Source organism: Periplaneta americana, chromosome 16 (assembly GCF_040183065.1).
Source record: "Periplaneta americana isolate PAMFEO1 chromosome 16, P.americana_PAMFEO1_priV1, whole genome shotgun sequence".
NCBI lineage: Eukaryota > Metazoa > Arthropoda > Insecta > Blattodea > Blattidae > Periplaneta > Periplaneta americana.
Genome location: NC_091132.1, coordinates 43,929,899 through 43,944,941, shown reverse-complemented (window position 1 = coordinate 43,944,941; position 15,043 = coordinate 43,929,899). Strand labels below are relative to the sequence as shown.

Here is a 15,043-nt window from a genome sequence, read left to right as displayed (position 1 = left end):
TGATTTATTATATTTCAAAGTTCCTCTTAAACTACAAAGGATATTCAAGAATAATTGCATTTTTTCTGGCACGCAGGCATCTAGCGCTGAGAATTCAGGTTAGGTAAAAAAAATTTACTTTTATAATAATAATAATAATAATAATAATAATAATAGTAAGATTAATAGTAATAATAATAATAATCCTTGGCGTCACAACCCACGAAGGGCTAAGACCGACCAGCCGGCTGCTGGCCTCACGGCCACATGCCGAAGCAGAGGTGGACGATCATCCAACCAGAATGGAGGTATGCCATTATAGCTGGTTTGCGTAACCGGATTTCGCTACCTATCGTAGCTCCCCAAGTGCATCATGATGCTGGGTGGGCACCGGTCCCATACACTGGCCGAAATTTCATGAGAAAATTTCTTCCCCCATGAGGACTCGAACCAGCGCGAATTCCGTAAAACGAGTCCTAGGCAGGATGCCTTAGACCACGACGCCACGGCTAAAGCAAAATCATTTTATTACAACCAAAAATGTGTATTATAAAGAAATCTATGTTCAATAGAAAAAAGACTGTAAACTGATATATCAGCGGAAATGATACCACATGAATTATCTTTTCTTTTCTATTTAATAGAGAAAGAGTTGAATTTTGTTTTCCAGTGTTGTTTATTTTAAACTATTTATTATTTATTTAAAACTATAGGAAGAATAATATGATTTTTAACAAAAAACAAATTAATTACGTCATAGGATTTCTAAAATAAATGAATTTCTAGAAACTTTCTTTCATTGCAATTTCCTGGAATTTCTCTGTGACTAAATACCATCTTTCTTGTGAGCTGCTTTGATAGAATCTTGGACAGTACATAATATTAAACAGGAAAATGTTCTTTTAGAACCTTTCATGTTGCATTCACTTCTAAGGTCTCCCAAACAATTTAAATGCTGGCTACCACATCGGTTTTTGTAGCTTGTGTTAGCAACATTAATCGTCGTTTTAACACAAAAGGTTCGTGTTCTATGCAGATACGCTTTTTAAAGTTCGGCACCTCCTAGATTGGTCTAACAGCGACAAACAATTCGTATCACAAAGCAAGTCAATCAACCTTCAGTTTTTTAAGGAGAGATTTCACTTTCCGTTTCATTGTTATCCTAGAGACGTGACAGTCTTCAACTGCGAAGCATGTGAACCTCATTGCCACAAGTTCAAATCCAGGCGCAATAGGGGAGACTGTGGTTTCTTCTAATACGTGTAACATGTAAACTTTTTATGTAATAATTTGCCGATTAGGAAACGTGGAAATTTTAACGACCTTAGTAAGAAATGGGAATTAAAATTCAGTCACATCCAAGCGAGATAATTCAATTCTTCTACTTTGGTAGGGAGAGAAATGTGAAAATATATTTTTTTTCAAGTTAATAGTGTTTCCTTGAATATTTATCCAATCAGATCGGAAGGTGTCAACATTTTTTTGGGTGTCGCTGTTATGTATATAAAACAAACCCACTGCTTCTGTCACATCAGTACCACAGTGTTTTACACTCAAGTGCATTCTCAACAAATCAACATGAAGACAGTTTTCGTAAGTTGATAGTCATAAGCTTAAAGGAGCCAAACTCAACTAGGCCTACTATAGAGTTTTTTTATATCAATATATCTTACATCAAAGCCTTTAAAATTATTTCATACGTTACGCCACCACCTTTGTGAGGGTTGTCATCTCCCTTGAGGCATTCACAGGTAGCAGGATTGTGATTTTTGATCATAATAGTAATAATTTTCACCACCACCATCATGCATATTTCAAGAACTGGGTTCTTTGATCTGCTCCCTGCCCACATTTTTTTCTGATTAAGAACGTGTATTACAAATTCACAAAATTATCCTTTTCTTCTGGTAATCCAAGCAGCAATAATATTAAATTTTCGTTCTGAAATCTGTAAGAAATGCTTTATTAAATCTGCACTCAGCATACACACGTGTGGCGGAAATTTTGTTTCTGTGCTCCATGTAACACAAAACCATCCCTACAAAAGTGTATCTTTACTTCAATATTTGGACATTCTGAACTTTTCCGCTCTCATTTATATGAGGACTAAGAACTTATAGAAATTATTTCCTTTCTTGTAGTTATAGAGGCAATAACTAAAAGAGCTCAAATTCCAGTTTCTTCTTGGCTTTCTGCTGGTGTAGCTGCTCCATTATACTCAATAGCCTGATTATTTGGTAATGTTTTAAAAGAACATATAAGATCGGTTTGACGAAAAACCACTGGTAAAAGTAATAATACCTTCTCTTAAAGTAGCCTTATGAAGTTCCTGAATTTTAAAATTAACAAAAAATCCTAACAGTTTAGATATGTAATCTTAATGAGAAAATCTACCGCTAACAGTAACAATACCGGTATAGTCCCTTTCAATATTTGGGCATTCTGGCTTAGTTCGTCCTCGTTTATATGAAGTTTCCGAACTTGCATTACACTTAACAATAGCTTCACTATTTCGTTATGTGATCGGAGTAACGAAAAACCATCTCTATCCAATATTTGGACATTTTGCCTTGTTATGTCCTCATTTATATGAAATTTATAACGTTACTGTACACCCAATAATGGCTTGATTTTTTGGTTATAACCACCGCTAAAATATCAATATCTTACGTTAACATTTTTTAACTTGCACTACAGTAACAATGGCTTGATTCTATTGTTGTAAGATCGGTATGACGGAAAACCATCGCTGAAAGTAACAACACCTTCCCTTACAATATTTTGCATGAAGTTTGTGAACTTGAAATTAAAAACAGCTCGACTCTTCAGTTACGTAATCAGATCATTATGGAGAAAACAACTAACAGTAAAAATATCTTCCCTTTCAAAATTTGGGCATTCTGGCTTATAATATGCTCATTTATTATCGTTATTTATTTATTTACTTATTTATTTATTTGTTTATTCGTTTACTTGTTTATTTATTCGTTTATTTATTTATTCTCCTTATTTACAGACATCTATATTACTATATGTTTTCATGTAAGTTACGATTTTACTTCAAAATTTAAGCTTGGCACTTATAAATAATTAAGGGGAGAGGATGGTATTTTTAAAAACATTTTTCCTATTTGGTGTAAAATATTAATTTTTTGTATGTCGAGAGCTCATAGCTGTAGCAACTCAACCAAATGTAAATATTTTGAAAACAAAATATTTGGGGGTCCCATATTTAAAAAAATATATACCCAATGTAGGATTTTACTAAAACTGATATATCTAAACCATTTTTAAAGATAGATTTAATAAATTTTTGCAATGTACTTGCAAAAGCATGCTCTACAATCTGTCTGTAACAGAATTTTGATATAGTCCCTACGTTTGTAAAATAAACAATTACAATTTAATAACACTTTTTTATTTCCTTTTTCGCAAACAAACGGGCATATTTTAAAAATGAAATCTATTAACAAAATTCTGTTACAGAGAAAAGTTTCCTAATAGTCCAAAGAATGTGTGGTCTAAATTTAATGCATGTATCTTTAATAGTTCAGAAATTATATCCATTTTTATCTGGCAATGTAGCAAAAAAAAATGAAGTTACAGGAAACAACGATAAAGAGGTCGTGTGACTTAAAAATCCATAGCGCAGGAAGTTTAAAAATGGCGTCTCAACATCCGCTAAGGGCACAAATACCCACAAAATGATATGCAATGCATTCCACACATTTCACAGAGTATTTTAAAGATTTTTTTTTAATTTACTCATTTTTCACCAAAAAATATCGTCCTCTCCCCTTAAGAAAGTTTTTTAAACGTGTAGCAAATGAAGTTTGTTATACACAAAACTCATAAAAGAGAGAACAATGATTACTGATGTCTTTCTCCATAAATTATGATTTTAAAATAAAACTTTCATCGCCATTGTCATAACATTTAGAAGGTTCTGTGGCATTTCTGCACATTTTCAGTACCTTAAATCATTTTCGATTTAATGTGTAATATCTCCAAATAAGCTTCAAATTTCCCATGACTAGATATGAGATATTCAGTAATACCGGTATAATTAAGTCTAGATAATTCGCATTTATCCGATCAATATAGTGGAAATAGCAAGTAGTTTTTAGGCACAAGATCCTACTCGTAGATTATATTTTCTAGTGTTTGAGTTATTGTAAAATCAAATTTTCCTTTAATTATTTCTCATCAACAAACAAATATCGACACTTTCGGCATGTGTGTATCTATTATATATATATATATATATATATATATATATATATATATATACACACACACACACACACACACACACACACCTCAGATGCGAAGACGTTACTGTCTTAGCGAACAGTCTGCACTCTCATTTCCATCGCTGTAGGTGTGACCTCGCACTCAAATTTAACACATATTTCAAATATTGGCTGATTGTAATACCGATACTGACTGAAATTAGATTAAGGTTGAACCGGTTTTTTTACAGAGTTAATTGTAGTCTGTAAGGGGCTGACACATGGTCTCTGAGACTTTGGCTTATGCACTACACTCCTCTCGTTACTTACTATTGTAAAATTAACGTAAGCAACGAAAAGAGAAGAAACAGGATATAATCAAGAAAGTCAGCCACAACAGAGTAGTTTTTCTTAAAACAATCATTTTCTACAGTTACCTACCTACATTTACACATGTATTTCTATGAGGAAATTTAAGTTATAAAATAATGTACTTCGGTTTTCCCAAGCTTCTACACAACCTTAAGAAATGGCATAACCAATTTCATACTTGACGTGTTAACAACATCATGCCAGATAGTTTTTTTGTTTCTCCTGAAAAGTTATGTTTTTGGGCTATGGTTGTTCAGGGAGTTCGGGGGCGGCCCGTAGGAGAATCTGTAGGGCGAAAGCCCTGAAGGTATACGCTCATTTCTCGGAAAAAAAAAAAGCGGAAAATTAATATAGATATAATTTTAATATGGTCATATATTGTGGTACGCCATTTTGAAATTCGGGAACCAAATAATAAATTGGACAAATAAAAAATTAATATAAAACTTAACCCAAAATCCAATTTCATTCCCCATTCAGTTACTTCTCTAAATTCTTAGAATTAAGAATAATTTTTTTGCAATATCTTTGTGTAATATAAACCAAAATGTGTTTCTAGCTTGCCCTTCTCGCTGTTGTGAGTGCCAGCGCAGGTATTATCGCCCCCCTAGCGCCTGCTGCCTATCCCGTAGCCCTTCCTGCAGTGGGGCACGGCGTGGATTATTACGTAAGTACAAGGACCCAATTAAAAAGTTGTTTTCAACCTCAGAATCAAATGCCACGTGACAATGACTGGCCACGGTCTTGTGTCGAAACAAAAAGCGTATTCTTGTTCAAGTATTGGCTTGCGACCTCGTGGAGTAGCACAAAAAGTCCTAATATCACGGCAATTGTCATGTCTCTCAATAATTTATGAGACTGGACCATCGTTATTGGGCGTGTGTCCACTTGCAGCCTCAAGAATTAAGCAATGACCAGTACCATTTTAAAATTACACTCTCGAACGTTAAGTTGTGTTGTCTTAATTGGACTGCGTTTACATGTGAGACTCATTCCTGGATATGGGTCAATAAAATGCATTATGAAAGTTGCATGCACAGTAGAATAATTTCACGTCACAATGAACAAGTATTTCCAGTGTTACACTATACTCTTGTCAACAGACCTACATATAATATTTCAAGAGCTTTTGTACATAGCCTATAGCGTATACATAAGCAATATTTTATGATATTCATCCTTTCTGTCCATCGAGCGTGGGTCAGTTTCCTCCCGTGGTCAGTTTTCACAGGCACATTCCCTCCCTGTCGAATAAGGTGTAAAGATATTAACAACTCAATTCTAAAGTCCAGTTACCTTTAGGTAAATTCTAATAAACATGTCATGTGGATTAAATTTCAAACTAAATTTGCAAAACTCATCCACTAAAAGTAAGAAAGTATACGTAGCTCATTTACAGTTCATTTTTATTCAGATAAGTCTAGTAATATAGTACAATATATATATAAGTTCAATCATAAGACATATCTCTTTGAAAATGTTTATATAATACTGCCAATCAGGCAGTATTATATAAGCGTTATCTGAACTTGAAAATTACACGAATCAACAATGTTTGAAAGAGTCAATTCCTTCAAACTTGTATCAATTTACTCAAGTTTCAGATCAAGCATTTTATTATATCTGATAAATGCCAAATAAGGCGAAAACGTTAATATATATATTAATACTTTCATAGAAAATAAACATTTGCAAAGAGATATGTCTTATGATTGAACTTATATATATTTTGTACTATACGTAGCTCATGCTTGGTTCTTGTTGTCTTCCGAATTCTGTAAAATGTATTTTTCTGAAGAATTGACATTTAATTTTGAGCGATGTAGCAAAACTGCGTAATGAAATCGCTAGTGATATGAATGTGTGTGTACATACATACATACATACATACATACATACATACATACATACACACACAGAACTGACATTTAATTTTGAGCAATGTAGCAATAATGTGTAATGAAATCGCTAGAAAAAAAAATATATATATATATATATATATATATATATATATATATATATATATATGGGGCGGAAGCTAAGTAAGCTTGATCTACACTCTATACCAGATGTCTTTGGAGCAGATATAAACAACGAAACGAAATGCAAGAGAGCGCGGTTCACACGATACTAAATGTCTGTGTATGAATTAAGTGACCGACTACGTTCATATAACGAAAAGTGAAAATTAAAGTAATATGTCTTTGAACATACCTTCTTGCATCAGTCACTAGTTGTACTACTGTCGTCTGCTCATACACCGCACAGATGCTAGACGCAATAGAACTGTAATAGTGGACGCGTCTCTGAATACCGTCTCGTAACCAGGATATGCACGCTCTAGTGTCTACAACGCTCTCAGCTAAGTAATGACTCGCCAACCAATGGGAACGCAGCGATAACATGAGATGCATCGAGACCCTTGTTATGGTCTGCTCCAAAGATATCTGGTATAGAGTGTACGGCTACGATTGAAACAAAAGCTCGAATTTTCTCTGGTATAGAGTGTACGGCTACGATTGAAACAAAAGCTCGAATTTTCGAAAATACAATAGTATTTTTATTAATATTGTATTTGCTACATTTACGCACCACTCGTTTATGAACAGCCTTGACGTAATGAACATATTTAATAAGGCTGGTCCACAATAAACAGGCAATGGAAACGAGAACGAAAATATTGTTAAAATAAGTGTATTTAAATGTCAGTATTCACAATTAACGAGAAGCTTCCGGAGTCCGAGAACGGGAACGTGAAAGTTAATTGTAAATGCTCACGTTTAAATTCATTTATTTTAACAATACTTCCGTTCTCGTTCTTGTTGTCTGTTCCGTTCACGGTTTATTGTGGACTAGCCATAACTCTATATTTACTTTCTTTTTTTGCATATTTCTTATTTAATCTCACACATGACAACTTTCTTTTTCCTTTTCGTTTTCAAATTGGTTTGCTAGATTACATTACAATTCCTTTCAGAACAGGAGTACTTAAAAACTTTACCACAATAAAGATGTATCACTTTCTCAGTTACAGAAATTTGCAGTCGGAAATTGTGTGAAAACAACGGTGTATTTAAATTAAAAGCTACACGACTTAATGGAAGAGCAACACTAAAGACAATGTTATTGTCATAGTCTTATATAACTCTGTAATTGTCACTGCAACCTTGCGAAATCTCTTTGCGGTTGAAATTTTACATAAGCTCGCCTCCATACAATTAAATGTTGTGCCTTAATTATGTTAATTTTACGAAATATTGTTATTAAGAGACTCTCGAATTCTCACACAAAAATATTTTCAATAATTGCTCGTAATTAAGTGTTTTGATGATTTTGATCCCGGAAACAGAAGATAGCTTACAGACATGAAATCCTTAACTACAACCACTACTAATTAGCAGTATAATAGATAAAAACACATTTAATCCTAAAAAGATCTGAAGATATACCTAGCATTATCTAATTTTCATTCAATGTTACTTCTAACTAGTAATTTATTCCTAAGCATTCAGATATTTATAACTGTATTCATTCTGTGTACGTTCCTACTCTGAAGGGCCATTCACAATGGAAAGTAAATGCAAACGCAACGTGACACCAAAGCTTGCAGTCATGTTATTTAATATAACGATTCACAATGATCTTCGAAAACTTTATCGTTACACGTGAACAATAATGAGAACGCAAAATCTTGCAAACTCCAAGCTTTTCTTTTGCGGTAACATGAGCAACTATATTGAAACAAAAAACTATCTGAAGGCGCATAAAAACAAGAGCGCTATCGGAGAACGCTGGAAGAAACAAATAAAATGACATCGTTCGACGAAAGATTAAAGGCCCATTCACAATGAAAATTAAACATAACGTAAGCGTTAACTTAAGAATGTAAACGTTACGGTAAAATCACATAATTCATGATGGGGACATAAACATAACCGCAAAGATACTTGGTAACCATGGAAACATAACAACGACGCCATTTCCTCATATTCTGCCGTATACTTCCGCGCTCCACGATTGTGTACTGTTTGCAAATCACGTAAGCATAAGCATGAAAGTTTGGAGTTCGCAAATTTTCATGTTAACGTCTAACGGCACTGTTAATGTCAGTGTTTATGTAAATCATTGTGAATGATCCCATTTGATAACCTAGCCGCAAACTTCTGTCTTTATGTTACGGTTATGTTTAATTTTCATTGTGAATTGGCCTTAATCCTCTTCCAGTCATATCGCTTTCTGTATGACAGTGTAAACGATCAGCAATCACTTACGTTACCACAAACGAAAAGCTTGGAGTTTGCAAGTTTCTGCGTTCACGTTTTCGTTCACTTCTAATGCTAACCTTTACGAAAATCATTGTGAATGGTCCTTTAAGTAACCTGACCGCAAGCTTTGATGCTCACGTCACGTTTGCATTTACTTTTCATTATGAATGGCCATTAACAAAATAAATTATTAAAAGAGCATAAGAAAACGTATTCCACGGTCGTCTCGACAACAATATAGCGTATAAGTTACTCATAAAACTTACAGATAGTATTAGTACAGACTAGTATATACAGTCACGAAGCTTGAATTCTTGAGGGTACTAGGGTCGACGGCAATTCGGAAGGCGGTAGTCTGCTAGCGTTTACGTCAAGAGAGACAGCTAGAGAGGGCAAGGCAGCGAACAACATTGCCACATCGTACTTCACGCGCACGTGCGATGCAAATAGCGCAGGAGAGAATTTAAATTATCAAAAGACAATAATGATCTCAGCCATTGATTACTGTAAGCATGACACCAAACAAATCCTGTTTCCTTCACTAACAATATTCCTTGCCCGGTTCTCAGTCCCACACCACATGCTTCTGCAGTCGTTTCTTGCGCGTTGGCAACGTTGCAGCCAGCATCAAGATGGCCGGCAGCGTTCTGCTCGTCAACGTTTTTAAAATAATTATACACATTAAACAATATTTTCCGCACCTGCCTGTGCAATACTTATTTTTTTACAGTCTCTTCTTCCATTTATTTATCTTACACACACACAGTAAATGTTAGTTTTACTTACTCAATGTATTGAAACACTCACACGTGAACAAACGAACTTGGGAAGTACTTGTTACAGACTGATTCCGATTGGTTCTACTGTACAAGCTTGTGACGTCACATTCCAGAAATGCTACGGCGCAAATAGCAGCCGACCGCCTTCCAAACTGCCGTCTAGTCTAGGAAGAAAAGACTGTGCCGGTACTATTTCGCATTGTCTGTGATGAGGAGATAGTAGCGATCCTAGTGGTTAGCAACTATCTAATGGATGCATATTCCCTATGTTTTGAGCTTCGTGACTGTATATACTAGACTGTGGTATTAGTGTGAATCCTATAGAAAATATATGGGCTACTTTATTTTTAATCGATTATTAAACGGCGTTATAGAATTACACGATAACCTAGCGTCGATGGAATAGCTGAGATTTGTTTGATTGACTTTGGGATTACTAAACTTTTACCTTAGAGTAAAAAAAAAAAAGCTTTAAAAGAAACAACCATATAATTTGCCACCCCTAGACCACACACATGGTAATATTTCTATTAAAATAGAATTAGTAGTAATGTTGATATCTACGCCTCATTGTGTGATTTCAATTCTTGTATATTTATCTCCCTTAAGGCCTACCCTCGCTACGCCTTCGACTACGCCGTTCATGACCCCCACACCGGTGACGTAAAAAGTCAATGGGAGAACCGTGATGGCGACGTAGTAAAGGGATCGTACAGCCTGGTGGAGCCCGATGGCACCGTACGTACTGTGGAGTACACCGCTGACGACCACAACGGATTCAACGCCGTCGTCCACAAGGCCGGCCACGCTGTCCATCCTGCTGGCCCCGTGTACCACGGCTATGGAGGTTATGGCCATGGCGGTTATGGAGGCTATGGCTATGGCGGTTATGGTGGATATGGCGGATACGGCGGTTATGGAGCCTATGGGGGTTATTACTAGGCCAAGCTCAAATCAATTAAACCGACATGAATCATCTGAATGAATTGTGAATGGATGCGATATCGGCAAATGACTGTCGGTTAAGTGAAGCGCTCAAAAGTATGTACTTGCACGGTGTTATCTTGAAGTATTTGTGACGCCCAGTTAGACTCTGTTTGTTGTTACCCATTAGTATTTTATAAATATGGAAAACAAAGGAAAATTTACACCATACATTCTTATGACTTCAACAACACAGGATTTCTTAGTTGTCACGTCCCTTTCAAAATACAACGAAAGTAGTTTACGAAACTGTAACCAACTCCTACTTATAAATGGGATACTTCACTATTTTTATTGAAATATTTTCATAATTGTTACCAGAGATTTAATGCAATTTAAATTGCAATCTTTAAAAAAAGAAGAAACAAAACGAAACATAATTTATTCTCCAGGTTTTGCTTTACGTACTCTGTGCCTGTACACACTTATAAATCAGCAGCGCCATCACTAGCAACCGACAAGGACCTTTGTTGACTTATATTTTGTTTGTTACTATTCACCTATTAAGAATGGATGCACATCGCTCGTTAATTGCCACAGTTTATTACTAACTATATCTGTCTGTACCTGTGTTCTTTAATATGCTTTAAATAATTAAATGCATTAAGACAAAGTTGTCTTTAAAATAAAATAAATACAGTATGTAATTTGATTGTTAACATGTTTCGTGAAATATAATATAAACATGTTAAATAAAATTCACTTCATAAGTGATTTTCTTGTATCAATTTATTTCTCCTCACATTATACTGTACTATTATTATTATTCTTATTATTATTATTACTATTATTTTAATATTAATTATTGTAATATTATTATTACTTTATTATTATTATTATTATTATTATTATTATTATTATTATTATTATTATTATTATTTCCATTTCGTACAATATTCAATATTCTGGCCACGAGACATAATCGTATACTTCGTCTTATCGAGATTTACTTCCAAACTTATCGCTTTACTTGCTTCAAGTAAAATTTCCCTGTTTTCCCTAATCGTTTGCGGATTTTCTCCTAACATATTCACGTCATCTGCATAAACAAGAAGCTGATGTAACCCGATCAATTCCAAATCCTGTCTGTTATCGTGAACTTCCCTAATGGCATATTCTAGAGCGAAATTAAAAAGTAAAGGTGATAGTGCACTTCTTGTTTTATCCCGCAGTGAATTGGAAAAGCATCAGATAGAAACTAGCCTGAACGAACTCTGTTGTAAGTTTCACCGAGACACATAAAAATTCGAGATTCATCCTTCGAAGAGGTGGAAAAATTCAAATATCTTGGAGCAACTGTAACAAATACAAGTGACACTCGGGAGGATATTAAACACAGAATAAATATGGGAAATGCCTGTTATTATTCGGTTGAGAAGCATTTGTCATCTAGTCTGCTGTCAAAAAGTCTTAAAGTTGGAATTTATAAAACAGTTATATTACCTGTTATTCTGTATGGTTGTGAAACTTGGACTCTCACTTTGAGAGCGAAACAGAGATTAATGGCCAGTTTTTCCAAGTAATGTTTAATTTGGCTTAACAAATGTTAAATTAACAGCTGGTTTATTTTTAACGTTTTGTTAAGATTTTTTTTTCATTTTTCCAACATAATTTTGTTTAAAATAACCAACACTTAACTTTAACTGTCGTTAATACTATTCTAACTACTCAACAGCAGTTGGTAATGATTTTGCATATATAAGACAACTTCTTATTGGCTGATATTATTATTTAAATTCTGTACTATAGAGTAAGTCATGAAACATGTGTAAAATCGTAACCTGTTACAGTAGCCATGATTCATACAGTACAGAGAGTTGATAAATGAAAGTTGCATTGACTACTATTGAATAATAATAATAATAATTATAAGTATGGTTATATGAATTTCTGTTTAGAAAAATCTCAGCATTATTACCACCAGGTGACAATAATTACACGAATGTGTGTGTAGTCAACTGTACACAAAACCCCGAGGAGAATTCCGTATCATATAAAATTCTCTAATTCAGGACCATGTATAAATTATACGTAATTTAGTCCTAAAGAAGCAATTGCTGCTGAAACATTTTATTATTTACTCACTGCGTATTTTGAAGCACTATTGACATCGGCTATAGTTGAAGAGCCAGTAACATAGAATCTAGAGTTAATAGTAGCTGGTGAATTGGAACAAGTGGCCTATTTCTGGTTGTAGGATATTCAAATCTGACTTCAATTTCTTGCCACGTTGAGATCGCACATTTCCTCAATATTAAATGGATAATAGCTCAGCATCGAAATAAGCGTCAGTATGATAATCAGTTGACTTATATATATATATATATATATATATATATATATATATATATATATATATATATATATATATATATATATATATATATATTAATATTCCAAAATATCTTTTAAATTATATATTACCAGTCTTATGGCCGGTTTCACAAAGCTTCATTAAGGTTTTAATGATTCATTAATGTATTTACTGGTTCATTAAATCATTTTTATATCTCACCAAGCATCTTTAGCCTAACTAACCAGTACAACTATCATTAAATTTAGTGATAGAAATTTCCGTCTTTAAATTTTTAATTATTCATTAGTTGCAATATAAAATGGCGGAACGTTTCGACGTAGAGTTGTTATATCTGGAACTGCTCGAAAATTAAGAGTCAAATGGAGATAATGTTAACCATTTAAAAACCGATCATTTTGAAAATTTGAATGACACAAAAATTAACAAAAGATACCGCATCACGAAGATCGTGGTACCGGTACTCAAAATTTTAGAAGAAACTGATCATACGTTAGAATATCATAAAAACGGCTGAGACAAAGCTGAAACTAGTCAACTAGGTAACATACAACTGAGTTTTATTTTAAGACATGAAAGTGATTATTATAACTACATATCGGTACCTAAGAAATATTAGTAAATTAATACATAATGTGCATTAAAACATAACAAAACTTAATTGGTATATTAACTTTCATTTATTAGAATTATATTATAGCTAGCGATAAGATATATTTGCACTGGCTTTAAAACAGAAGCGAAAGAGCTGGATTCTTGGAATTTATAATGGTTTCTTTCCGATGGAAATTTAATTTTCCAGCAGGATAATCACCCCGCTTACACCTCCATAAACGTTCAAAGACGGTTCACGGAAAAGCATGAAAAAGAGGAGGATTGATAAATATCAAAACATCCCACCTCAAAATCCAGATCAGTTCTGGTATCAAGTTCTGGCTACCTGGGAAGATTTCGCTAAGGACCAGAACTATTTCCGCGATCTGGTGGACTAAATGCCCCGAAAATGCCAGGCAGTGATAGACGCCGGTGGCATGTGGACAATGTATTAAATCCACATGTGTATTTATTTTATTTGTCTTTAATTTGTTTGTTTATCTTTGTTTTATTTCGGGAAGAAAATTCATCTCCCAAGAGTTTTTTAAAATTCTCCTACTGGAGCCAGAGTTTCGAAATAATTCGTTCCACTACACAAAATTTAAAAAATGAAGAAAGGTAACACGTATAAAATTAGTTACGTTAATAAAAAAAATTATCGCCGAGAATCGAACACGGGCCCCTGCGATGGCAAGCCAACTCGCTACTGACTGCTCCATCGTGGAGTTGTGACGTAACCAGGGGGACGAGGCACATATAGCTGGACAGCTTGAAGTCTACGGAGACAGCGCACATGTAAACGTACTCGTGTAAATATTTTACTGTTCACTACTAGTTAATGTTTTATTTGGACTGATTTACTGAAGCTTGGTGAAACCGGCCCTTACTCTAAACATTCCTCAAAGAGAAACATTACATGTTATTTTCACAACTTTTGTCTGAACAGCTGTGGTGTTATCCGCCATGTTTAACTGTTTGTTAAATGAGTTAACGGCCTGAAATCCTACATTTAAAGTTAACAAATGGTTAAGAATCTGTTAAGCCAAACTGGTGTTGAACAAATGGAAAAACTGTATTTAACAAACTGTTGAAGGTTTAACAGTCGTTAAGTGTTCTAACAATACTTGGACAAACCGGCCATAAGAGTGTTAGGAAAATATTTGGGTCTAAGAGAGATGAAGTTACAGGAGAATGAGTAAGTTACACAACGCAGAGCTGCACGCATTGTATTCTTCACCTGACATAATTAGGAACATTAAATCCAGACGTTTGAGATGGGCAGAGCATGTAGCACGTATGAGCGAATCCAGAAATGCACATAGAATATTAGTTGCGAGACCGGAGGGAAAAGACCTTTGGGGAGGCCGAGACGTAGATGGGAGGATAATATTAAATGTATTTGAAGGAGGTGGGATATGATGATAGAGACTGGATTAATCTTACACAGGATAGGGACCAACGGCTTGCTTATGTGAGGGCGGCAATGAACCTCCGGGTTCCTTAAAAGCCATTTGTAAGTAAGTA

The 15,043-nt window shown here is 34.4% G+C and overlaps 1 protein-coding gene across 1 annotated transcript; it reads left to right on the top strand.

The window, feature by feature from the left end:
- Positions 1-1,493: 1,493 nt before the first annotated feature.
- Positions 1,494-11,319, top strand: LOC138716157 (cuticle protein 19-like). Its single transcript, XM_069848987.1, has 3 exons — positions 1,494-1,572; positions 5,143-5,250; positions 10,237-11,319. The coding sequence occupies exons 1-3, from the start codon at positions 1,558-1,560 to the stop codon at positions 10,567-10,569; spliced, it is 456 nt and encodes a 151-aa protein (XP_069705088.1). The 5' UTR covers positions 1,494-1,557; the 3' UTR covers positions 10,570-11,319.
- The last annotated feature ends 3,724 nt before the right edge of the window (positions 11,320-15,043 follow it).